At 39.5% G+C, this 26,084-nt stretch overlaps 1 protein-coding gene across 1 annotated transcript in view; it reads left to right on the top strand.

Moving 5' to 3' along the window:
- Positions 1–3,370: 3,370 nt before the first annotated feature.
- Positions 3,371–26,084, top strand: part of LOC145989895 (uncharacterized) — a 198,026-nt gene continuing 175,312 nt past the window's right edge. Inside the window, exon 1 of the mRNA XM_083125380.1 lies at positions 3,371–3,552. Coding sequence (XP_082981506.1) covers positions 3,504–3,552 — 49 coding nt within the window. The 5' untranslated portion in view covers positions 3,371–3,503. The remainder of the gene's footprint in view (positions 3,553–26,084) is intronic.

The raw sequence follows: 26,084 nt of genomic DNA, 5'->3' as shown, positions 1-26,084 counted from the left end.
GTTAAACATGGAGGTGGTGGCGTTATGGTCTGGGGCTGTATGTCAGCCTCAGGTGTTGGAGAACGTCTTTATTGAGGAAACTATGGATATATTTGGATATTCTGAAGAATAATTTGCAGCAGAGTATCAATCATTTGGGTCTTGGGAATGATTTTTACTTCCAGCAGGACAACGACCCTAAACATACAGCTGAGATTGTCCGCCTTTGGTTGTTATATTATACTCCCCACACACTCAAAATTCCACCTCAGTCCCCAGACCTTAACCCCATGGAACATCTTTGGAGCCATTTGGAAACCAGACTCCGAAAACATGACATAACTAGCAAGAATAGACTGAAAGAGGTCATTTTGCATGAGTGGCACAATATTACATCTGAAATAACCACGCCTCTTGTTCATTCTATGCAAAAGAGACTGACAGCTGTTCTCCAGAACAGAGGTATGCATACTAAATTCTGACGACATGGTATTTGTTTCTTTCTTTTCTTCAAAGTGAACTTTTATGTTGGTGTATGAATACTTTTGTCCAGCCAAAGAAGCGGGTATTGAGAATGTTTTGTATTTTATTTTTCTACAAGCAGCATCTGATATTTATTTTTGTTGTCAATATATCGTTTGGTGCATACATGGTAAAGCATTAACAGTTTTGACTTCCTTATTGCATTCCTAGCTGCTGCAATTCGTCCTTTCTTCCTTTCAGTTCCACTGTATGATTACTTTTGTCCATCACTGTAGGTTCCTGGACCAAATTGAAATACTTTACAGATAAAAAGGTTCTTTACGGTCCAGAACCCATTTATGCTTGGTGAATTTCTCTCCTGGACCGGAATTAAATTTAAAATTCCTGGACCTTTAACAACCCTGCATATCAGAGGTAATTAAAAATATTAGTGTTTTTATTAATACGAGTATTATAATTCGATGTATAAGAATCCCCTCCCCCCGTGGAGTTTTATATCGCCCGGAAGAAAGTGGCGGGATTCAATACTGCTGGCAGATCAACGTTTCTTTGAAACAAGGCTCATTTTCAGAATTGTCCTGTATTTTCAATTCGGCAACAGTCGCTCAAGTAAATCTCAGTGACCGAATGCTTTACGTTCCCGATTTTCGATCTCGACGCAGTTCCCCGGGTTCAAATCCCGACCTTGGCATCATGTTCTGTGTGAGCTTAATTTCATCTGACCATCCTCATCGTCGCTAACACAAACACTAAAGGCGACATCTTTGGCAGAGTGGTTAGCACAGCGCGCTAAGACGCCAGCGGTTCCGTGTTTCAATCTCGAAGTGGTCATGGGTGTTCTTTGTGAGTGTCCCTTCATTAATTTAATAATCGCTCATTCTCATTGTCGCGATTAGCCAAAAGTGGCAGAAAAGCGAAGTAAAATAAACCAACCAATCAACAAAAGAAAGTCGCTTAAGCACATGTTTGGATAAGATCGGAACAAGAGTCTCCTCTGGATGTCTGGACAAACACGGAAATGTAGAATTTCTAAGAGCGACAAATGGAGCAAAGTGATCGTTTGGATGTCCAACCAATTCCTGTCAAGACGAACAAATTGTGCAAACTGCCCACACCTCGCGGAAAGTTGTCCAAGTCATCTAACTTAGCAGATTTTTTTTTCACTTTTCTCGCCGCCACGACACACGAGAGCTATGGTGTTAGTTCTGCATCGAGATTGCCCAATTCACTAATCAATCTAGGCGCCGCCCTATCCAACAACCTGCCACATGCTGCACACAGCCGTTACGGCAAGAGTTGGATCAACTGCAAACGTTGTTGCCAACTCTGCTACTTTATCACTATCTCCAGTGAATTATTTTAGGTTACGAACTTGTATCGTACTATCTATCCATTCCTCCACACAGATTGGTACGACTTTGCAACTAGACAATGAGCGATAACTGCGGGTGGTCATTAGTAGATATTTTTCCTTTCTATTTTGGCCATCTTAACGTCACTTTTCTGCCTCTCCAGGGTAATCGTGACGATGAGGATGAATGATGATTTGATCTTGATGAAACAGTTGTTGCGACGAACACAAAGGCATAGTCGTGTATTGCCTGAGATTCAAACCTAGAACCCTTGACTTGGTAGCGCTAATATGATTAAAATTTGCTGCACTATCTGAGCATGTGCCTTGTCCTTTTCTTTTTAAAGATAATTAATTTTTAATATGTTCAATTAAAATATGTTTTAATTACTAGATCTGGGTTGCCAATACATTCAAAGGACGCCGCTGCGTTTACTGTATTCCAAATTTTTATCTTTTTTGCTCGTTCGGCGCTCTCTTTGATTCTGCAATAGTCCTGTGGATAATTTATCCTTTGGATAAACTGTGAATTCAATTTCATTTGGTTCTAGCGTATGTGCTATACTTAATCTAATTCTGATACAAAACGGAACACAAATAACACCATTCTGAGTTAAATTCTGAAACCAAAAGAAACTTATGATATTTGACTTACATAAATATTCGAGAAAAAGTACAAATTTTGTTATTGTTAGCGTGCACTTGATTAGAGTATTTGACAGACTATTTAACACTAATATCATGTTTAACTGGGTTTATTTTGAGTATTTCTTGTTTCACCAGTAAAGAATAACAAACTTAAGATCTTAAATATCCAAATTTCGTTGATCCTGTATTTCTTTAAGTCCTGCCTAGTTGATAACTCAGCAATGTATTAATTAGTCTTGGCAACGTTTAATGAGCAGCATTGTATTTAAGAAATATGCTTAACGACATAATGTGTACTTTTATATGTAGCCATGGGACTCTAGAATTAACTGAATTTAACTAGTAGTACTCCATAAGTATGATGTATACTAAATAATGTACTTTATAGGTATATCTATGGGAAATAATTATCCCTGGTTGGGATATGCATGTCATTCATAACCAGAGTTGTTTTTCAAGCTCCCCTTTATGCACAGATAGGCTAATCGGGACTAGACCTGCAGTTTAAAGCTGGATCCGAACCACTGTGCAATGTGCCTCCATATCGAACCCGAAACCTCTTGATTACAAGGCGACGAAGTTACCACTACTCCAGCTTAGAGGCTAATACATAACCAGAGGGTGGAATGATTCGCGGCAGAGTGTGAGTGTGTGTGGGGGGGAGAGAATCCTCCTGATCCCCTCTTCAAATCGCACCCTGATAAATACGTAATGCATTTCCTGGATTATTGGGGGTGAGGTCTATGCTAGGTGGGAGACACCTAGAAACATTTTTGGGGTGAAACATTCCGCAAGACTTGGCAACACTGCGACGGCGAGCAAGCTTCGAGCGCATGCCCTTCCGTTATCTCCTTTGGATCTCGATCACTTTCGCGCCGGAGCAAATTGCCGTTCCTCTAGTCACCTGTAGAGCGTGCAAGAAGGTGGGTGCAGAATGAACTAAGATCTGACACAGGAGAAGTGTTTTTAGTGAGACGAAAGGACTGAAGTGGACTGTGCACTACTGTCTATTCGATTTGCTTCGTATATCATTTCAACAACCATGTACTTGGCTTTAATCATCGGTTGCATTGTGAACAGTGCTCTAACAGGTAAGACACAACGACATCCCATATTATCTTTGAATTTTAATTGATACTGTTTCATATTTTTGTGCTGATATTGTCATACTTGTGCACGAAGTCGTAGAAATTGTGGAACTTCGTTATAAATTGATTGTATATACGCATTTTATGTAGATTCCGATTGAGTTTAAAGTCAAGATAAAGGAGTTACAACCAGCAACGATTGTAATAGGCAAATTGTGCTCTGCTATTACCATTCTCCTTAATTTTACGTGCTGTGTGTTCATAACATGTAACTGTGGAGTTGGATGCAAAAATATTACCAGGTAAATTGTCCCATCCTCATTAATATTCAATTTTTAGCACGCAATTAGATTCAAGAAATGAAACAAAATGCGAAGGCAGCAGTTGACTGCCTGTTCACCAACAAGAATCCATGGTTTGTGTGACGGTCACGCCTTGTAATCAAAGGGACCCGAGTCCCTTTGGAGGTACACTTTTGTTCACAGAAAGTGGCACACTCGTTTGAGTTGAAGTCCAGCTTCGGGTCTCGCAGTACAGCCGAATCAAGTGTTCGGAAAGCAGCAGTGTTGCTTAACCATATGCAGGGAATTTTGTGTCTAAGACTCAAAGAAATAATGTAACTGAAAGATTGCAGCGTAAATATTAACTAACTGGATTTTCCGCGTTCACAATCAAAGTAATGTAAATGTGAAATATTCCTGAAATTTATTTAAAAAAGAAACTAGTTTTTTATGTTCGTGACGAAGTAGTTATCACAATTCGTTAGAATGCGAGGGCCCCGGGTTCGATTGTGGCCTGAGCTTGGATGTTCTTCATCGTCGCGAGTAACCGAAAATGGAAGGAAAGCAACACTAAATAACGGAAAGGAAAAAACGCAATAAGAATAAGCGAGACAGAATTAGCGCTGTTACAATTCCTGAAAATAATTAAAGAAAAAGTATTTCAAAATAGTGTTATCCTAGTCCAGGAGAAGGCTTGAAGAATAAATCAACTCCTTCCCCATACACTTTGCCAAACAGAATCGCAAAGTTGGCACTGAATATGCGATGGGAAAAATAATAGACATCCTAAAGGAAGAAGAGTTTGTCACAGCGGGGGGGGGGGGGGGGGGGCGTTCATTTTCAGGAATTGCAACAGCACTATTTCTGTCTCGCTTATTCTTATTATTTTTCCTTTTCGTTATTTAGTGTTGCTTTTCTTCCATTTTCGGTTACTAGCGACGATGAAGAACACCCAAGTTCAGGCCAAATTCGAACCCGGGGCTCTCACATTCTAACGAATTGTGATAACTACTTCGTCACGAACATAAAAAACGAGTTTCTTTTTTAAATAAATTTCAGGAATATTTTACATTTACATTACTTTGATTGTGAACGCGGAAAATCCAGTTAATATTTACGCTGCAATCTTTCAGTTACATTATTTCTTTGAGTCTGAGACATAAAATTCCCTGCATATGGTTAAGCAACACTGCTGCTTTCCGAACACTTACTTCGGTTGTACTGCCAGACCCGAAGCTGGACTTCAACTCAAATGAGTGTGCCATTTTCTGTGAACAGAAGTGTACATTGCACTGTGGCTTGGATCCCACTTTAACCTGACGACCCAAGTCTATTAGCCTATCTTAGCGTACTTCAGTGGCGTGCATTCAAGGTAAGCTACCGAAGCATTTCTTCGGTAAAAATTCGAATTTTGCATAACTCCCAGGATAATTAGACTCCCCGAAAGTGTCGAGAGGCATTTTTGCGGAGACCGTGAAAGACTAAAATGCCGCAAAGCAGTGGTGAGCTGTGTCTTTATTAAGGCACGCCTGCTCCTTAATGGACTATTGTTTATTTCAAAATTATATATTCATTGCTTCGGTTATGCAAATGGTCACCGCACGCCACTGGCGTACTTGAAACAAACACACCATCCAATTCATTTCTCCTTAAAAATACGTATGAAAATGTGAACAAACCAGGCTATATTAATGCATGTCGCTATACTCGTGCTGGATGAGTAGGTCCTTCAATTTGTTGCGTAAAATAAAGATAATGAGCACGGACATGGACAATTTGCCTTCTGGTAAATTTGCCATAGTCTGTAACAGGCACGAAAATTGCAATCTACATTGCCAATTTCGTCCACCTTCGCAGAGCCTAACTGAAGAGAAATATAAACAAATTTTAAAATATTCTCTGCACTGGCAATATAAGTCGATCCAGTTCAAATACTTGTAGTAATGGTGTCACCTTTGCAGTTGGCAGTACGGTCGGCTGCAAAGATAGTAGTGAAATTTTCAATCGTTATTTTCATGCGCGTTTCTTTTCTGTAATTAGCGTAACTAGGAGTTTATTTTCGGGGCCCAAATTGATAGATTAAGCACAAATGATATATGTATGTGTAAATGAGAAATTCAAATGACCAGTGAGAATTTCCGTCCAGAACCCCCCGCCGCTATTTACGCGTAAACGTTCTATGTGAATTTAAGGAGCGGATTTACACTGATCCTGGAGCCTTCTAATCATGAATCTGTTGTTAAAATGCGGGGGTCACGTCGGAAATCGTGAAAAAAAACTGATGTAAGTTGAGATTTTTTTCTTTTTAAAGCTGTATTGCATTGTTTTACAAACAAAATTTTAACTAAACTTGCCTAACCTAACCTTACCGGAAATGGTTCGTGGGGCTATCCGTCAATGTTTTGTGGGGTTACCCGTGCATGGTTCGTGCGGCTACCCGTTCATAATGTACTAATCAGAAAGCCAAAATTAATCTACCAAATATTAACGCAATTCAAGATATTTTCTTACCCTAACCTTACCGGAAAAAGTTTCGTGGCGATATCAGTTTCCCAATGAGCACGTAATGTAACAAAATATAAGTTTTGTAGCACTAGCTTCCTCACTGCCCAAGACGCCATTTTTCTTCTAGAAGAACGCTCGAACACCGTTGCCAAACCTACCTCTGATCAAAGTCCGCATTCCACAAGCTCTTCTACCTCGTCGTTCTCACTGTCCAAGCAACAACTAATGCTCTGCAAGTAACGAAGGAAGTGTGGCAATGCTGTAGATAGCTGAACGCATGCCGAACGTCACTTGTTCATATCATCAAACATGGTTGTTATGTTTATGTATGGGGAATGATCGCGGTAATTAAGAACGTAATTTTACAACATATATAGACGTAAGTGCACAATTTTTACACGTCACCCCTAAATCTTAACTTCAGATACGTTACCAGGACTTCATATTTAGTGAGTGTAAGAAGTAGGAAAGGAATTGGAGACATTCTCTATATTGTGCATTCATACCCGATAATTGCGTACCCTTGGCATTTAATATTAATAAACAAATTATGGGATAATCATAGAGAGTATTAGTTCAATTATGTCTAGGCTTTCAAACATAAAAATTGGTTTAAATTAGTTGACAAAGACTAATCTAATGGCAATATTTTAGTTTCCTTTGACCAATATAGTTAAATTAGTTTGGTAAGTGCTGATTTTCATTGGTATGTTCCATTTCGGACACCGAAAAATTGCAATTAATCGCAATTTCGACTTCAATATATTTGTTAATGAAAATTGCTGCGCAAACTAAGTTGATCGTGGTGCCTGTCAGTCAGCCTCCAAATTTGAATGCAGGAAGCACCCCCCCCCCCCCTCGGTTAGTTTGATCGCTCACCGCCACTGGCGAGAAAGTATTTTCTCATATCTCTGGTAACCTCGAACGGAAGGTCATTTTTCCAGATTGCCAACTCGGGCTGCAAGTCGCTTCACCCTTCCGGCCCTAACTCGAGAAAGGTCCAACCGTTAAAATTCAAATGTGAAGGCTGCACGGGAGACAGTCCCCTCTCAGCGGCTTTGACTTCTCACCAGCACTTGCAAAACAAATTATTTCCTCTTATCGCTGGTGAACCCCGAACTAAATACCATATTTCCAGGTGGTTGCCACTTAGTAATGCCATAACTGTTTCTTCATATAGGATATTTGAAAATTAGTAAAAAAAAAAAAGAAGGGGGGGGGGCACGAAAATATGCCCTCCTCCACCAACATACTTTTGGATGTATGCTCTTATGCCCTGAAAAATACTTTGATGACTTTTACCGATTCTTGCCTTTTGCCCCATAAATATTTACAAATAATGAGATATCTAAGCCGCATCCTGTGATTTAAACGTCGTGGTTCCTAAGGTGCAATTGCGTTGGTGAAAAAACCGGCCCCCACCATATCTGATTAACCCCCCTCCGTATCCTTTCAACTTCCTAAACTTTACGGTCTAAAGTCTAAATTTTTTGATTTGTAGGGGATTCTTCTTGTGCCTCCCGACAAGCAACGACAAACATTTGTCACGGGTCGTGTGTACTGTCACCCTCAGCGTGCAGAATAAGTTTTATAGAGTCAACGATCCAAGTTACAAACTGTACTAATGAGAGTTCCTTCTCCCAAACGAAATAAAAAATACATTTCGAAGAAGTCAGCAAGTTGACTCTGGACTCGGACTTGCAGGGAACTTTTAAAATCGATCACGTTAATTAAAGATTAAAAGAACTGGAATAATTCACTTCTTTTTTTTTACACTAAAACCAACCTAGTTAGTTTTAGAGGTCCGGTGTATCCGTTTCATCTTCGTTGGTGTATTAACTGTATTCTCTAGTAGGGGATTTGTAGATGCTTACTATGTTCATTGGAAATTTACTGTTGATTTTAGACGCCAAACATAGATGTCGCCAGAGAGGTGCGAGAGAGTGCTTGAGAGTCTTTTCTAGTGAGATTCAAATCAACATTTTTCAACTCAATACTAAAAAACAAGAACAATGAATAAAACAGTCAAAGCAAGTTTGTTATTATATGTATTTGAACAAAGTGTAACACAGTCTCGATTAGTACGCACAGAACCAGGAACCTTTTTTTCCGAATCAATTAAAATTTTGTCCAGAAACCTTTTTTCCGAAAAAGTTTAAATAGGGTCCAAATTCCGTATTGAAATGAAGCAATACTCAACTTGGATCGAATTTTAAATTGTGCGAGAAAAAAAAGGTTCCGGTCCTATGGAAGAACCGAATAGAATATATTACGAACCTGACGAAAATAAATATCCACTTGCGAGCATAAAAGACTAATCCAGGTGCTGGCTGTCTCGTGAATCTAAGGAACAAGGCCGTGCATAACGGTAGAAATGGGCGAAACGCAAAACGCTGCAGTCACGTTACCCCTCTCCATGGAGCCCCATTCTCTTGCGCGTGTTCCTTGCCTTGGTTGATACCTCTTGAGTCGCTCCTTGCGCAGAGACTTGTTTTCGTTCGCTTACTTGTTACCTTCGTTGAAAAGATCGTTTAAATCAGGTGCCTGCAGTCTCGTATCACTCCTTGCTTTCGTTTTGAAGCCAGTGGGCGGAGCTTAAGTTTGTCTGCGTAAGATGGCCTCATCGATAGAAAAACATCGCATCGGCTGCTGCAACCTACGCGGCTGAAAGGAGCATGGAAGTAGGCTCGAACTACAAACGCAAACTCGAGGTTTACTTTATTTAAATACTACAAAACAAACTATGACTGGCGTTATTTTCTTATGGAATATTATTCCTTCAGGTTTCCTGTTGCTTCTGTTAGTACAGCCGTGTGTTGAGCAGGCAGCATTGCATCCTAAATCTTATTCAAAAGTACACAAAATTACATGCTTTCTTACGGCGTCTTCGAATGTTTTGGTCTGACTTCTCCGGTTCTGTCACGTGACCGGGCTTCAGAAACAGCGCGCAGGGCTTACTCCTCCCTTTCTTACATCCATGGTTTAAATAGCCATCCCATCGCGCAGCAATGTACATTTTAGGGCAACCAAGTGACGAACGAAATCCTTTAGGGACACGACAGGGGTGGCGTCGGTACCGAACAAGTTTGGCAATGAACAGCCCCATTTGCTCCCAATTTCCTTGCATAAAGGACAATTTCCCTTGATGTAGCAACACTGCCCGTCCCTGTTGTGATAGCTGCTTCATTCATTTATAAATATCATATACTACACAAATACTACATTTTTCTACATCTTTTAAAACATCTCTTAGTGTTAATTGACTGATACTGAAATTATCCCGTACACACCCCATAATATTTTTAGATGGTACAGATATATACCGTATATCACACACAAAAAACACACAATATTTAATCACAGTGCCTACAGTATATTCCACCCCTGACCGAAGCAATTAAACTCCCCATCCTTCCCAAAACTTGGGAGCTGTTGTTGATCTTTGACGCAGATGCGGAGGGAACTTGCATGATGACATGAAAGTCTCAGATTTCTGTCTAAACGGGAGGTTGCAACAGGGACAGTGAATGTAAAGATAAAGAAGCTCCCCTATGAAAGAACTTTCTGAAGTCTAGAGAATATTCTAAATACTTGCAGCATACTTCTGCTCATAAACAAAATGAGCGAATGTAATAGATACTGTTCATATTCTGTGGATTTATCCTTAAAGTTGTGAGTTGTCTACATTTTCACTCTTCACTGCAAACAAATTATGCAAAATAGTTTACCTAATGTAAAGGGGGCTGATGGAGGTGCCAGGGGGGCTGAGCCCCCCCTGGCCCCTGCCTGGCTACGGGCTTGCACGTGACGGGTTTGTTTGAACTCAATCTGACGTCACACTAATATGGTCCATTGCGTTATATAACACTTCGACAAGGGAGGTTTTTGAATGTGGCCCACGTTATGATTTTTTTTCCTGAACTACGTTTTCTACAACCGCAGTGTGACATTCCAATGTAAAACGTACTCGCGGACATATTTAGAAGGCAATTTTTAATCGGTCAACCCTGGTCCAGGAATTGTAAATAAATTCAATCCCGGACTGGGAGAGAAAATCAGCAAACCTAAATGAGTTCTAGACGGTGTAGAACCTTTTCATATTTAAAGCATTTCAATTCGGTCCAGGGATCTTTTTACCGGATCAATTTAAATACGGTCCAAGGATCTTTTTACCGGATCAATTTAAATACGGTCCAGGGACCTTTTTTCCAGGTAAAAAAAGGTAAAGTGTTCCCCTGTGCATAGCACCACGCCATGAAGGCGTATAGGGGGTGTGAGGGTAACGCCCCACACTTTCTTGATCCGGTCGTGAGTGGGGTTGATGTGATCAGCATCACGCCCCTGACCGCCTTTACCCCCCAGGGTTTCCCCTAGGTACCCATGTTATTCGACGCTGGGTGGGCGCCGGGGCCGCTTCCACCGTTAGAAAAGTTCCCGGATTTGAACCGGCCGGGGATCAAACCCGGGACCTTTAGTATGGTAGTCAGACGCGTTACCGACTGAACCACCGCGGCCACCCCTTTTTTCCAGGATCAATTTAAATTCTGCCCAGGGACCTTTTTTCCAGGATCAATTTAAATTCTGACCAGGGACCTTTTTTCCAGGATCAATTTAAATTCGGTCCAGGAACATTTTTCCCCGCATCAATTCAAATACGGTCCAGGAACCTTTTTTCAATGAGACAATACACAACTTGGACCGAATTTAAATTGTACAAGAAGAAAGGTTCCGGTCCTGCAGAGGAACCCAATAGAACCCATTAGAATTTATGGGATCCTGGACCTTAAACAACCCTGCTCCTAACTAGATACTGGAAATGCCTGGTTTACGAATTGCAGGCTCTTTCAGGCCACACAGACAGTTTCTGTTTCGCTGCTTGCTTCTGTGCTGGATGCAGTTGAAGCACAATAAAACTTCAAGGCCACGTGACCTCTATATATTTGCCATCTTTTCCAGCACATGCCTTTTTAAAAATTTCAAGTCTTAAGAAAATTATCGAGGAAGCATTGAACAGCATGTAGAGCATTACAATGACGTCTTCTGAAAATCTGACCTGGTTTACCGCAGCAATTCTTATTTATTGTACAAGGCGTGACAAACTTCGGTGAATGATCCTGAATATCGAAAGTAGACGAATACTTAATGAAACCTACCTTACTGTCCTTCGAAGTAGTCCCCTCCCATGGCTATGCACCGTTGAGATCGGCTGTATATGTCCTGGAAACTTTTAGAAAAGTCTTCTTTCCGGATGGTGTTCAAGACCCTCGTCACGTTCCGTTGGATGTCCGGAATATCCTCAAATCTCTGACCTTTCAAAGCGATTTTGAGGCGTGGAAGAGAAAGAAATCTGGAGGATTCAGATCCAAATGTCTTGCAATGCATTGCTACAGAGGATGAGAGCTGGTGTGTGAGGTACGACCCTGAAACGAAACGCCAAAGCATGGAATGGCGTTCTCCTGCATCACCCCGTCGGAAGAAGGCCAAGGCAGAAAAATTGTTGTTCCCTCCGGCAGGAATTGCTTGTGGATCATGCCATCACTGTCAAAGAAAGTGATAAGCATCGTCTTGATGCGTGATTTTTATGCATCTAGACTAATTGGATGCAATAGAAATAAAACTCCAATGCAGGCAATTTCTATATTTTTCATAAAATCTCCCTTTATACCTAAAATTGGACCTAGATTTCCCTGCACCAAGCAACAAGGATGTCGAATCGACCCTTCGTAGTAGAAATATGTATGATACATCATTGGAAAGGACATGAATCAAGGATTCCAGAAATGTAGGATTTATGGTGAGGAAACAATTGGAAATGGAAAATAAAACGTAGTATTAAGTTTGAGAAAGCTCCATTATAAATGAAACATAATGAGCCTAATTTACGGGCAGATGTAAGACTAAATGCCTAATTTGTTATTTTAACATAAATAATACATTTACAGGATAAGAGAACCAAATTTAATTAACCTAACCTAACAACGGAGTCACTCGAGTGACGTCACAAAGCAAGGTTGCCTTAGCGTTGTGCGATAAGGGAGACCTGTGAAGTCAAACTCGCCAAGAAACAAAAGAACACCAAAAGTATAATTACCAGACACACAACAGAAGCGGCAATATGACAATGAAATAACGAGAGCCCATATATTCCCCCTACAAATTGAAGTGTTCCGTCAATCGCAAACCAGTATGTAAAAAGCCGACGAGCGTTAAGAATTACTGAAAACAATATAGCATCGTCGAGCGTACATCAGACACACCTGCACGCGAAAGGATCGCTTTTCGCAAGGCTACGTACTTTCATGTATTTTTTATGTATATTTATATACAATAAAGCAACATATAATCAGTACGCGAGTGTTTATCATAATCTCAGCGGTGAAGGATGCACAACAGTCCGGAGCCGCAACATGAAGAAAAACAAAAATTAACGAAAATAAATTGTAGTTATAAAGAAATGGAAACCTCAATATTCAAAAAATAAAATGAAAATCAAATACCCTTGAAAACACGAAATAAAGAAAGTTTAATCCTAGTGGAAATCGACGTTGAAAACCAAAGTTCGACCTGGCAATACTGTATGTTACCAACATGGATTTCGATAAAAGAAAGCAGCTATGGGTCGTTATGTAGTAAAGTTTTTATTATTTCATAGAACTGGAACTTCTAATTGAAAAATGCACAGTGCCAAGTCGAAGTGTGAATTACGTACTATTTGTGAACATTTATATATATATATATATATATATATATATATATATATATATATATATATATATATATATTCGGAACGGTAAAATACAAGTCGTTTGTGCAGTATATCCGAAATTTCCCTTCATGTAACAACACTGCCTCTGCCAAGCGCGGAACGAAAGCTTTAAGGAACAAATAGTTTTCTCCTGCCAACGCTGTTTGTAGTGGTGGAATTGACCCCACAGGCCGTGTGCTTCGACTCCCTCGCCCTCCCCGTGTATAATTGTGGAGGAAACCCTGTCGTCAGAAGGGTGCGATGGAAAACGATCAGTAGCGTACATGAACCAGTCTTTAAATTCTTTAAATAATTTACTCAAATTCTGGTTTAGAAGCTTGTTTTAATTGTTTACATAATATATAATGATCAATTAGCCATATATTAAAGCTAAATGTATAAAAATATATGCCAAAGTTGGTTTACCGGTGGTAAACGCGGTAACATGGGAGATTATGCCACTGGAGCATTGCCAGGGACGGCGACAGGGGTGGGCACGGGTGGGCAAGCGCCCACCCAAAAAATCGTGTGCCCACCCGATTGCCCACCCAATCAAATTCACTAAGTACATACACTTGGGGATATGTGAATGTTTCAATAAATAAGTATATTCTGGTATTCATTACTTGTATATTTTACTCATGAATATTATGTATACTAGAAATGTTCACATATCATCATCCCATAAAAAGCTGTCTTAACTTTGTCATTAGAATGCAAAACGAATTACTAGAGAACTTGAAACAAAATAAACTGTCATCAATTGAATACTTCTATGATTACAAGCAGCTAGTAGGCGTAGGAGGCGCAAAATTATGCAGGGTATGGTCAAGATGAGATCAGGATTTAGGGTGACCTTGAGGGCTGCAGCTCTGGGCCTTCTCTGGGGAAACTGCTTGGAAAAGTACTGCATAAAGAAAAAATGAGGTACTTAGGATGTGATGAAAAAATGTAGAAATACGTTTAACTAACTACCTCATGTAGCTTAGCGAAAAGTTATATCTGAAACTGTGGAGGGGATTAGGGTGCGGTCTTGGTGTTGTAAGCTCCGGGTCATCACATATATGAATCCCGGCCTGCGCATGATTACGATAATCTCTAAATGAACAAATAAAAACCCCATCTTAGCGTTGCTTCCTCCAACAACACAATAAATTATTTCGACTTTTTAATTACTTATGTGAGTTTGGAAAAAAGCTACAGAATTATTGAATTGATAATAGCCTATCAGTTACGTAATGATGCGATATTTCTTGTGATTAACATACGTAGAATTAAAAGAAGAAAGGAGTTGGTAGGAAAGCTTTGTTTTGAGGGCGTCAGAGAACTAATCAATCACGATGAGAATGGTTTAAACTTTAGAAGCATCAGAGGTTCAGCCGAAAAGGTCGACAGAAACTGTAGATGCAGATGAAGTAAAGAAAAAAGGTGTCACGAAGTATCCATTAGAAAATTTTGTTTCTTTGTTTTTATATCCACTTTTATGCTCAGATAGGCTAATCGGGACTAAACCTACAGTTTAAAGTGGAGTCCGAACCAGTGTGCATTGTGCTTCCACCAGGGGAGGTGGCAGTAGAAGCCAGAACCTTTTCATTATAAGGCGACAACGTTATGCCATTGGAGGAAAAAAATATACAGCAAGAACTTACAGGAAACGTGTCATTTTATCACCACATTTAAGAGGGTGTATTGCCGAGACAAATATTTGAGACTTTCGGAAAACAATGTTATTGTTCACGGAGTTAGCTGCCTTGATCCAAGAGTGAAACAATGTAAAATTGAAACTACCACCTCAACTTTCGAAGCGGTATGAACTAATGAAACTCCACTTTTGAAAAAGTAAGTTGTTGCTGATTCGACTGATTTGTTCTATGTGAAGTAACTTTTCTGCTAATTTTGCTAATGGCGACGATGAGGTTCAATGGTGATTAGGTGAAAGTGACGAAGGACGAAAACAAATGCACGCAGACACTGAAAATACAACCCACCACAAATGATTATTTTGAGTGTGGTTCCAGGCGCCAGAGATTCGTTCACCTGGAAGATTAAAGTTTCCAGGGTATGCTGGGCAGGATAGAGGTTGACATTTCAGCGCTTTCGAAAAGGTCGCGCCATACAACCCAAGTCATCTGTGAAAAATAGATGAATTACCGGGTATGGTGATCAATTTCAATGAATTCCTTGTGTTCAAAATCGCATTCTACAAAATGTAAACTATTTGTTACCTCAGTGCATGTGTTTATCTAACCACACGTGCATCACTTCTCCCGCATGAGTAACGAAGACTAACTTCAGAAAACGAATAGCAACTTAGCAAGCAAATAATCTCTTCAATTCTTAACAGATTTTTCATGTTACTTGATTATTACTTTTGGGCGATGTCTTGTCAAAATAGCCTTTCATAAGCCTTGGGATACTTTATGCAGAATGAAGAAAGAATTGTTGTTTTTTTCGCGTTTGTGTGTGCACATTTCCAATAAGACATTAATTTTAATCCAAATATCCAGTGGCGGGGATTAGGAGGAACAAGGGGGGAAAGTTCCCCCCCCCACATTATGCCACTTGTTGCATTCTTTTCTACCAAAAAAGCAAACTGTCATTGCCCCCAAGTTTTGGCACCCGATCGCCGTTACTGCAAACATACTTCAGACATTTGTCAGTTGCAATAACCTTGTAAGCCAAGAAAGGTGATCATTAACCCCCAAGTTTGTCAAAAACTCATATAATGAGAGAAAGTAATTTAATTCTTCACCATTGTCTACAATCACACTTTCCATCACTGTCGCCGGATAGCTATATAAAATTGAGTATGTGCCTTGTATATTTTGCAATTTAAGGACAAAATGTGATGAAACCGATTCACATTTATTTCACTACATTGACATGAAATAAATAATGTGATTAGAACGTATGTCTGCGCACTCACAAACACTTCCTTGAAATAATTGTGTCCATCGGAGACAAAGAAGTGGAACAAGATGCGAGAATAGATTAGAAAAGAAAGATGAAAGACACCAAACATACACGTGTGTGTGTGAGCAAGTTAAGAGATACATTGGAAGAATGGAACGAGAGAAGGTGAAAGGGAGAAAGAGTTAACAAGCTGAGAAAGATATAAGAAGTTATTAAAGAGTAAGAAAGAAAAGGGAAATCGGGAGTGTAAGAGAGGAGGGGATACATATACATGTATGTCATACATATATGTACATGGCCTTACATTTATACCTGCCCACCATAATCTATCAATATACAGCTTCTGCCCACCCGGTGAAAAATTTCTGGCGCCGCCCCTGAGCATTGCCAAACAAAATGTCCATTAACATTTTTATCCTTTTTGCTTGACGCAACAAGGGTTTCAAAACTTGAAACAAAACACCAGACAAACTGCTGACAACCTCTACAACAGTATACTTAAAAATGTATTCCTTAAAAAGAGTCGTGCAAGTAGGATGCAATATAAATATTAATTAAAATACCCGTGGACAATTTGCATCCCAATGTACGTTATATTAGTGTTTAAATCCCTATATAGATGCATAAAAACCTGCCCGGGGCTCAGACTCCACCACAAGGTTTACTTTTGGAAAATGCGTTGATAAAAGTTGTCGAGACCGTGCTTGAAGTTTTTGCCCTTGCACCTTTCAGACACTGTCACAGGGAACCTAAAATGTGGCATTTTAAACCACTTCTACAAAGAGTTGAAGCATGACGTTTTTCTGTGTTGTAGCATGTTGAATGGAAACTATTACAGCAGTCTAACACCAGAAAGCTTCCAAAGCAATGGACTAACAAGTTATGAATTCTGAACGCGTTACAGCTTTGTTACCCATTAACACCCTTGTCTGTTGGCTTTTAGAATCGATACAGTGGCCACCTAGTGAACAGAGTGGGCCCTGACCGGGGCATCAGAGATACTACATATATACGGGCCTCACACCCTCTTCCGTGACGTCACGTGATTAGTCCAGTATAATTCATTTACAACTTTTAACATATCACGCTATAAAAATGTAATATTTAGTTTTCTGGCTGAATCGTACTTTATTTGTTTAGAACATTAATTTCACCTCAAGAACATTACAAATGTTATATAGCATTAGGAAATGCGTATAGTAATATCGATAGAAGTAAAATCCAATCTTTACCGGAGTATACGCATCTCCGAGGCCCCCACTCTTAACCCACCCTCCTTGATGTCCTTCCCACTCAAATAGCCTACATAAGTAATTTTCAAACAGGCGCGGTTGGCTGTATAGCGCAAATGTGCAGTGAACCCACAGTAATATACAAAATAAACAATAACTGAGAAGTTCATAAGCGTAGAGTGGCAAATTCTCTTACTGAGAAGGAGAAACAGCGGGCCAGAGCCACTCAGCTCCCCTCTAGTTCCGTTTCGTGCAAAGTCTCCGCTGAACCTCCGCAAGCCAACCCCTACCATGCTAAAAGCTCAGGACGGCTAGCAGAAGCTCGACGCGTACATATGGCAAAAATACATGCAGTCTGAGACTGGAGGAAGGCCGTCTCGTCAAAACGGACATGCGCAGTTCGTAGGATCAGCAGCGAGCTGGAGTGAATCACGCTCTTCTCTCTTCCAGTGTTGCACTATGTGTTTCAATTTGAATTCATTTGGCATTCTCTTTGTATTTTTATATTTTACAAGACTTATTAGATTAATGAAGAGGGTGTAATATAAATGTAGAGGTAACACCGAACGAAAGCTAGAAGTAAAGATGATGGGACAAATAAGATAAATATGATAGAAAACAACTTGCCTACACATTCAGAGTTTTCATCTTTAAGATGGAAACACTTCGGGTGGAAGGAGCCGAAAAGTCAAAAATAGCGCGAGGGCGAGGGGTCGCTTATCGGACAAGACTTAAACAACCTTTTGGTCTTCTTACGTCAGACTAAATTGTCTTAGAATATATACACTCAATTTTCGGGGCTTACCGTGCTTGACCAAAAATGTAATATTTGCTATTTATTCAAGCCTAACCTAACAATGAAGGCATTTCGCACTTACGTCAGAAGGCGACCAAAAAGTTGTTTGGGTTTCGTGCGATCAGTTATACTCTAGCGCGAGAGGGTGTTCGAAGGGACGCGCGCATTTAACTTTGTTACGTGTCATTGTCTCCATACTTGTTAGTTTGTTTTGAAGTGCATGGCTGGTGATTGAAATATATATGGCATAGTGATACGTTGAGTGAAGTGAGGTGGATTGTGTATTGGAAGGAGTGTAGTTGTTGCTGTGCGAGAAGTTAACATATTGCATAGAATAGAATCTAATCGCTTTGATTTAGCGATATACTTTCGAATAGTTATATAATTGATTGATTGATTGATTTAGTTTATTTTACTTCGCGTTTTGTGCCTCTTGGCTAATTTGCGAAGATGGGGATGAGTGATGAAATGATGAAATTGATGAATGGACATTCACAAACAACCAAGCCCGACCGGGATACGAACCCGGGACCCTTGGCGTCGCGAATAGTTATATAAGAATTATCTTGTAATCAAGGGGTTTTGGGTTCGATTACTGATACATACTCATTTTAGCAGGCAGAGATTTGTATTTTTTAACTGTAGGTTCAGGATCCAGTTCCAATAATATAGTCTATTTGACAGTGGTGGGACCAGAAAAGAGTTGGCAAGAGTGGAAGAGACAAAATTGAGGCGAGAATATTTTCTGAATTCTGAGATACCCCTAAATACAATACCATACGAAAATCTTAAATTAAAATGATCGCCCCCTACACACACACTCCTTGGTGCTGTCACTGTTATCTGAACATAAAGAAAATTAACTTTGTCAGTAATCTACCGGCCAAAATTTGATAATTTTCCCAGTACTATCTCTACGAACAAAAGCGTGTAGTGTCTCAAAAAGTTTAGATAAGTCCACTTTGCATAATTTTGGTGAACCCCCAGGAAAATTATGCACGAGCCGCGCCTGTTTTCAAATGATTTATAGCAGTGGCGTCAATTTATGAAACACATTGGGTGGGCTGAACCCCGGAATTTGTTTCATAATTTTATGTAATAAATCAAATTCAAATTTTATTTATTAAAGGGCGAGGATCAGCCTTATGGCTGTGACGTAAGTAGGCTGACGATTTGTCCTAAAATGCCTTTTTTCCCCCCTTGGCCAGAAAATGTAGGATTTTACATTTAAATAATCTCAGGCCATTTCTGAATTTTATAGAGACTGTTTTTGCATAACTGCTTTGGCCTTTGCGAGTGCCAAATCCGGGAAAATGAAAAATCTGTCGATGTTTATCAATTTTGGTGTCTATTTTGTATTTCTCGCTGGGTTTTGCGTGCCTATCGATCCTCAATCTGGTCATAAGCCCTTTCCTTTTCTTACTTTACTAATGACGATGTGTTAGGTATGCAAGGTATCATATTGCACACGGAACAAATTATTATTCTTAAAAAAATGTGGTAACACTGTCAGTGATTAAATTGAGAATTCTTTAAGTGTACAGGGTGTCTAAATAATAGCGCAAACTGGCACAGGTGAAAGTACACGATAATACAAGGGTTGGATAAAAAGTAATAGCAACCTGCTGTCCCGTAAAAGGGGTGAGTCACAGCGCCACAAGCGTTTCGTGGTTGATAAAGGAATGTCAGACGAGGAAGTCTAGTGAGTGGGAGCGATTGTATGTTATTCAGTCAAAAACAGCAGTGCTCTGAAGCAGAGGACGAGAGTGCAAGCGCCCTAACAAATATGTTTAGGCAAGAAGAACAACGTCTCTCAGGCAGACGGCCAACGCAGCCTACTTCTGCACCTTCTTGCAACACCACCTTCGTCTCGCATTAAGAAGGAAGCGACGGCAAGGTGTCCCATCATCCTGCTTGACAATGCAAGGTGTCCCACTGCGAACAACGTGACGGCATTCCTGCATAACTGGTAGTGGGAGGTACTGGAACATCCTCTGTATTCACCGGTATGAGACCGTGTGATTACGACCGTTTTGTCAAAATGAAGGAACCACTAGGCGGGAAGCACTACGACACGCGCGAAGCCATCATACGTGCTATAGGGCGGTCACTGCGGGACATCGACAGAGATGGACGCGCTGACGGCGTACGGCGCCTTCCATACGTGTGGCAGAAGGTCGTAGAGATGAGGGGCGATTACTTTGAAGGAATGTAACACGTGCTCCTCTGCCAATACAGTCAAGTACCAATTATACCAGTGTTGCCATTACTTTTTATCCAACCCTTGTAGAAGCAAAAAGGTCTAAGTAAACATGTTTCTGCAAACGAGCCGTTTTCGAGATAATCGCGAATGTGTGGTTACAAGCCGCCACTGACTTCATTGTTTGTAAACGTCGTCCTAGTTGGTAAAATGCTAATAATGTGACAAGCAGTCACTGATTGCATTTTGTAAACACAGTGCTTTATTCCTTGCGCCGTCCGAGGTTTGCTCTTTGTTGACAAGACAGAACATTTCCGAGAGGTGGCGTTGGAATGAAACCGGATGTAAGTAAAATGTTCAATAAAAGCAATGAGATCTCCAAATAGTTTTCTTACTGTATTATTAGCATTTTACCATTTTAGCATTTTATACATTTTAAAATGTGATCTTTAAACTTAATTAATTATTATAAGATTTGATTAAAAGTAATTAGCGGCCTTCCTAAAGAAGGCTCGATCGGTAACAGCACGAATAACTATGTAATATATTCTAATAATTCTAATAAATGTATTATATTCTAATACATTGCAGACTCGACCATAACACTGCAGATTTTATGCAGAAAACACAAACATTAGAAAAACACACTGTACTCGTTTCTTTAAAAGTAATGGAGAATTTCCATAAGTTAACTAGCACTATTTTTTTAAAAAATATATATTTCTTTAGAACTGAATTTGAAACTTCAGTCGCCAGGTGAAAATTTTCAGGCACCATGTATTTTTCTACCCCTGATTAAACATTTTGTTTTATTAAGCGCAGGGACTTTAACTCTAAAATAAAATATAACTGGTGGGTGGGCTTGAGCCCCTCAGGCCTATATAAGTAGGTGCCACTGATTTATAGTAGAGAAAGGATCACTCTCATATAGTGATAAATAGGGAACTGATTTTAAGGTGCAGCAACTTTCCAAAAATATAGCTGTTTTCATACCGGTCGTTTGAGATGTGTATTTTAGGACATGAAATCAAGTAAAATGAACACACTTTGTTGCACCTTTTTGCACCTTTTCGTGAGATTAGCACATATATCCCCTTTTTAACCTTTCTTTGATGCTTCAGCACCCTTTTCTATTCTTTTTTTCATGCTTTGTTAAAAAATTGGACAGAAAACTAACGATTTTTACTCTTCTTGAACAGCTACATAAAATCCTGTAGTCTCATTTTGTAGAGCAGAACGAGAGCTATAAAATGGTATAATATAATCATTGCAGCCCCAATAGATCCCAACATAATGTAGCATATCCCGCGAGAGAAAACACAAACTTCAACAGAACCTATTCGGCAGAACCACAGTTCTCTATGCGGTCCGCACGCATTATATACAGAAGGGGAAGAAAAAGAGAGCATTGAATAAAGGCATTTTATCGGCACCTTTTTTCTTTTTTTGCACGTTTTTGAAAACATTTTTAGAACCTTTTTTTCTCTTTTCCGACCATAATTTTGCACCTTAAAATCCTTTCCCTAGTGATAAAGAAGGCATATTAACCCCTCAAAAAACACCACTTGAGTTTGAAATAATAAATTTATTGATTTGCTTTATTTTACTTCGCTTTTGTGTCACTTTTGGCTAATTGCGAAGAAGGTGATGAGTGATAAAATTGATGAATGGACACTCACAAATATCCATGCCCAGACCGGGATTCGAACCCGGGATCCGTCGTAGCGCGATGTGCTAACCACTCCGCTACGGAGGCCGGCTTGAAATAATAAAGTTCCTTCATATTCATCATAATAATTAATATAAATTACTATGTGAGACTGATATATATTACACAAAGCGTATTTCGGTGGGTCCGAACACACTATGTACGTCCGTGTTTCGTACCCATCATTACAATAAAACAGTGAGATGAAATTAAGTTTTTCGTTTCTGACTGAGCTTTCATCAAGACTTTTGCCCCCATAATCAGAGGGTCTACGCTCGCCTATGGGGAGAGAGAGGAGGAGGGGTGGAGAGAGAAGTAGAGAGAGAGAGAGAGAGAGAGAGAGAGCAGAAAGGGAAATAGATTATTAGCATGAACATCGAAACAGCCCACTCGACAATACGAGTATTTCGTCCGCCCAAGAACTGACGACACCACCGAATCGATAATGTATCGAGGCGCTCAGATTACGGCGATCTATCGAATCTAGAGATCGGATTGCTTCCCCATATTAGCCGGAGAATGAACGCGTGCAGTTTTTAAGTTATTTCGGGAAGAGTAATGCATCCTTTGGGAATCGAACTGGCAACTCCTGAGTGAATTAGAAATGAGGCAATTCGGAGAAACGGCAACTTCTCCCGAAGTGGTTGGGGACGGTGGGAGGAGGGGTTAAGGCCCCAGTTTCGGCAGACCCATTGATTTCCGCAAGACGGTGCATCGTGTGAGTGACTGATGTTCCTTCTCGGTCAATTCCTTTGTCAATAGTTCGGAAACATGCCCCTGTTTTTTTTCTTCCTTCCCTGGTTTTCTTGTCACGGCCCCCATGACAAATATCATGTCTTCTCCAGGCTTCGGAAAAATGAGAACAGTTCTCAATTTTCATGACTTTCGGCTTCATCTGTTCGAAATGGCTTTTCCTACCTCCCTTTCGCGAAGAATTTGAAGGGTTATTTGTCTGTTATATGCGGAGAGCATACCTGAGATGCTTGCTTGAGTTTGTTCTGGCAATCTTCCTTGTGAAGGCTGCAAGAAATAATGCTTCCTCTCATATTTTTTACACGCACACCTGCTAGTGTTTGTTTATATACAGGCTAATTCAAAATGAATGGTGCAACTTTACAGTTATTATAACTTTACTATTTATGATAGAAAATCAGACAAGGTGTTGCGGTAATGACCGACTTCTGTGGGATGTGACTCTGGTATTTTAAGAGAACTGCTTTACCTAGGCATGGTTCTACCAGATGAAAATCACGGTACATAGATTTCGAATCTTTATAACACTAAATGCTAATACATAATGGTATTCAAAACCATAATTACACTGTCTGATACATCGTAGATAGATTACACTTTTCTACAAACAAAAACAACTTTTTTTCATTTTTGTGGAGGAAAAAGTTGTGATTCCTATTGCAAATTTTGCGCTGATTTCAAATTTGTATTTAGATTTTCTGTCAGGGATAGTTTACAAGTAATCGTGATTTTAATTTTATCTAAAATTCTTGCAATTTTAAGGCGAATACTGAGTGGATTAATTTAATCATCCTTTCTCGAAACCTAGTATATTATGTTAAAAAGTTATAAATGTGATATGTGACACAATATTCGCACACAGGAATTGTTATATAATACTTATTTTCAAAAAATATAATATTTTTTTTGCAATTTTTATTGCATATAACATCATATCCATGCTCTTTTGACTTTGTTAGACATGCTTCAAACTCTGGATTTGCTGAAGTTCTCTAATTTGAGGTCCCACAAAGTACCTTTCTTTTGCTTTGCTGGTGAAAGACGAGACAATTTGTTTGAAATACACTTAAATCTTCTTCCAGTTGTGTCCATAGCCTTTACAAATTGTTTCATAAGGCCTAGCTTGGTGTGAGGAGGGGGAAGAGGAACATCACACGCTGTATAATTTTTCTCCCACTTGTCCATTTCGTTGAGACCAATTCTCTTTTGTGCAGTGGTTCTTCTGTCACGGGTATACCACTTGCAGAGGAAGCAGGTATACTTTGTGTAGCCATGTTGCATTCCCAATATCATTGCAACTATCTTGAAGTCGCCATTTATCTTCCACTTAAGCTCATTATATTACATGGATTTCTTCTAATATCCCTGGACCTAAAGGAAATCGGTAAGAATGGAAAATATTGGATAGATCTTGCCTAGGATAGGGACAGATGGAAGGTTTATGTTGCTGCAGATGTAGCTTAACACAAAAGCTGCACACACCATGCTTAGTATTTTAACAATAACTTGCAGGTACATCATGTAGCTTAGTAACAGGACTGCCAACATCTGACAGTTCCCTGCAATTATCACAAACGGTGAATCTGAGTAAAATGACTCTTTATTTCCTTATAACTTAAAAACTGTCCCTGATAGCGAAATTCTAATTACGGATTTGAATTTCCCATACCAAATTCCTTCAGAAAAACGTATTTTCACATAAGAAATAAAACCCTTGTAGAACAGTGATTTGTCCCAAGTAGTAGGAAACGCGCGCGTAGTGTGTTGCACGGCTGAGCTCACTCAAGCAAGACAGTCTTTTCGCATACGCCGCAGACGGCCCGCTTCACTTCTCGAACACAAGGCATCAACATGAAGAAAAACCGTGAAAGTTTTACTCACATGACTCACATTACAAAGATTCAACATGGGAACCACGTGTAATGCGGTAAACATACAAACGATAATCAAGTACATGCTATGCACGAGACATGGTTTCGAAGACACTAACAATTCACAGTTGTAACTTTGACAAATCTTTCAGAAGGGTGAACCATATGCATTACTACCGAAAAGCATGCGGAAATGTCTTTGCACCATTGTGATTGAATCAGTTCTTGATAGCTTCAACACACAATACACCTTCTACTGGTCACTAGCCATGCTGGTGGAACAGCGGCAAATCAGCATAAGCCCACTTAGTGAGAAGAAATCTTCCAGAGTTTTTCTTTATATTGAGGCCTTGTCTGATTTTCTTCATAAATAGTAACGTCGTAATAACTGTGCAAAGTCGCAGCATTAATTTTGAATTACCCTGTATAAGTAACGACCTTGATTTTTCGCTTCTCTAAAAAAAAAATTGTTATTTTGCCCAAAATCAATGTTCTTATTTTAGCGCACTTATCTGCCAAATATACCTAAAATACCTTCATTGTGATTTTAAACTAGTATTTTAAATTTTACGTCAGAAAACCTACGCTTGTTCGTAACTGTTTCATACGTTAGAAACTATTTCTGAGGAAGTTATTTTTCATCGATGTTACTGTCCTGTGAGACGGAAGGTACGCGCTCGATAACCGTCAAAATCCTACCACTACGCTCGGTAACTCACTTAAACTTGTATAAAAAGCGGATTTATCAAGGGAAATAAATTCCATTTTTTTTAAAATGTAAAATGTATTAAACAACAATGTGCATAAATTTTCGCAGGCACTGTCAATACAAAACTATAATCTCAATCTCGATTGCACAACAAATGTTGAAGTAATATCTTGCTGATTTAATTTTAGTGCTCGGTAAGTTTATCGCAGAAGGGAGGACTGGACTCACTCACTCTAGATCAGTGGCGCAACCGCAGGGGCACTTGCAAGGGGCACAGGGAAGCAATTGCCACCCTTGATTTCAAATGTTATGCAAGTAAAAATACATTTCGTAAAATTTTCTTGTTCGCCTTGCTCGCAATTTCTGAGTTTCTCAAGTCTCGTCAAGTTCAGCACCATAGCTATGGGCCATGGGCGCCTAATGATCTGAATTAAAAAAAATGTTGTGAAAGAGAGAATGCCTTGGCGCTCCGTGATATTATTTGCGCCCTATTAGGGGCAAATAGGAGGGGGGGCAAACATTGACTGCCAAGGGCACATGTAGGGGGGCACAGAGGAGCAATTACTCCCCTGGATTTTAAATTTTATGTAAATAAAAATACATTTTGTAAAATTTTCTTGCTCGCTTCGGTCGCAATTTCCTTGTTTTCTGAAATGTATTTAAATAATATATTTTGTATATATGTATTGAATAAGCTTTGAATACATACACAATTTAGTATGAACATGTTGCATATGTATTTTCTTCTTTTATGTAGCTCCATGTTGCATATGTGTAAAACATATCTTGTACATGAAAGTTATACATGTTATGTACAAGAAG

The sequence above is a fragment of the Lepisma saccharinum genome, chromosome 7 (genome assembly GCF_977018435.1).
Source record: "Lepisma saccharinum chromosome 7, izLepSacc3.1, whole genome shotgun sequence".
Lineage (NCBI taxonomy): Eukaryota > Metazoa > Arthropoda > Insecta > Zygentoma > Lepismatidae > Lepisma > Lepisma saccharinum.
Note: the sequence above shows the minus strand (reverse complement) of the source record. Positions and strands in the feature narration are given on the sequence as shown.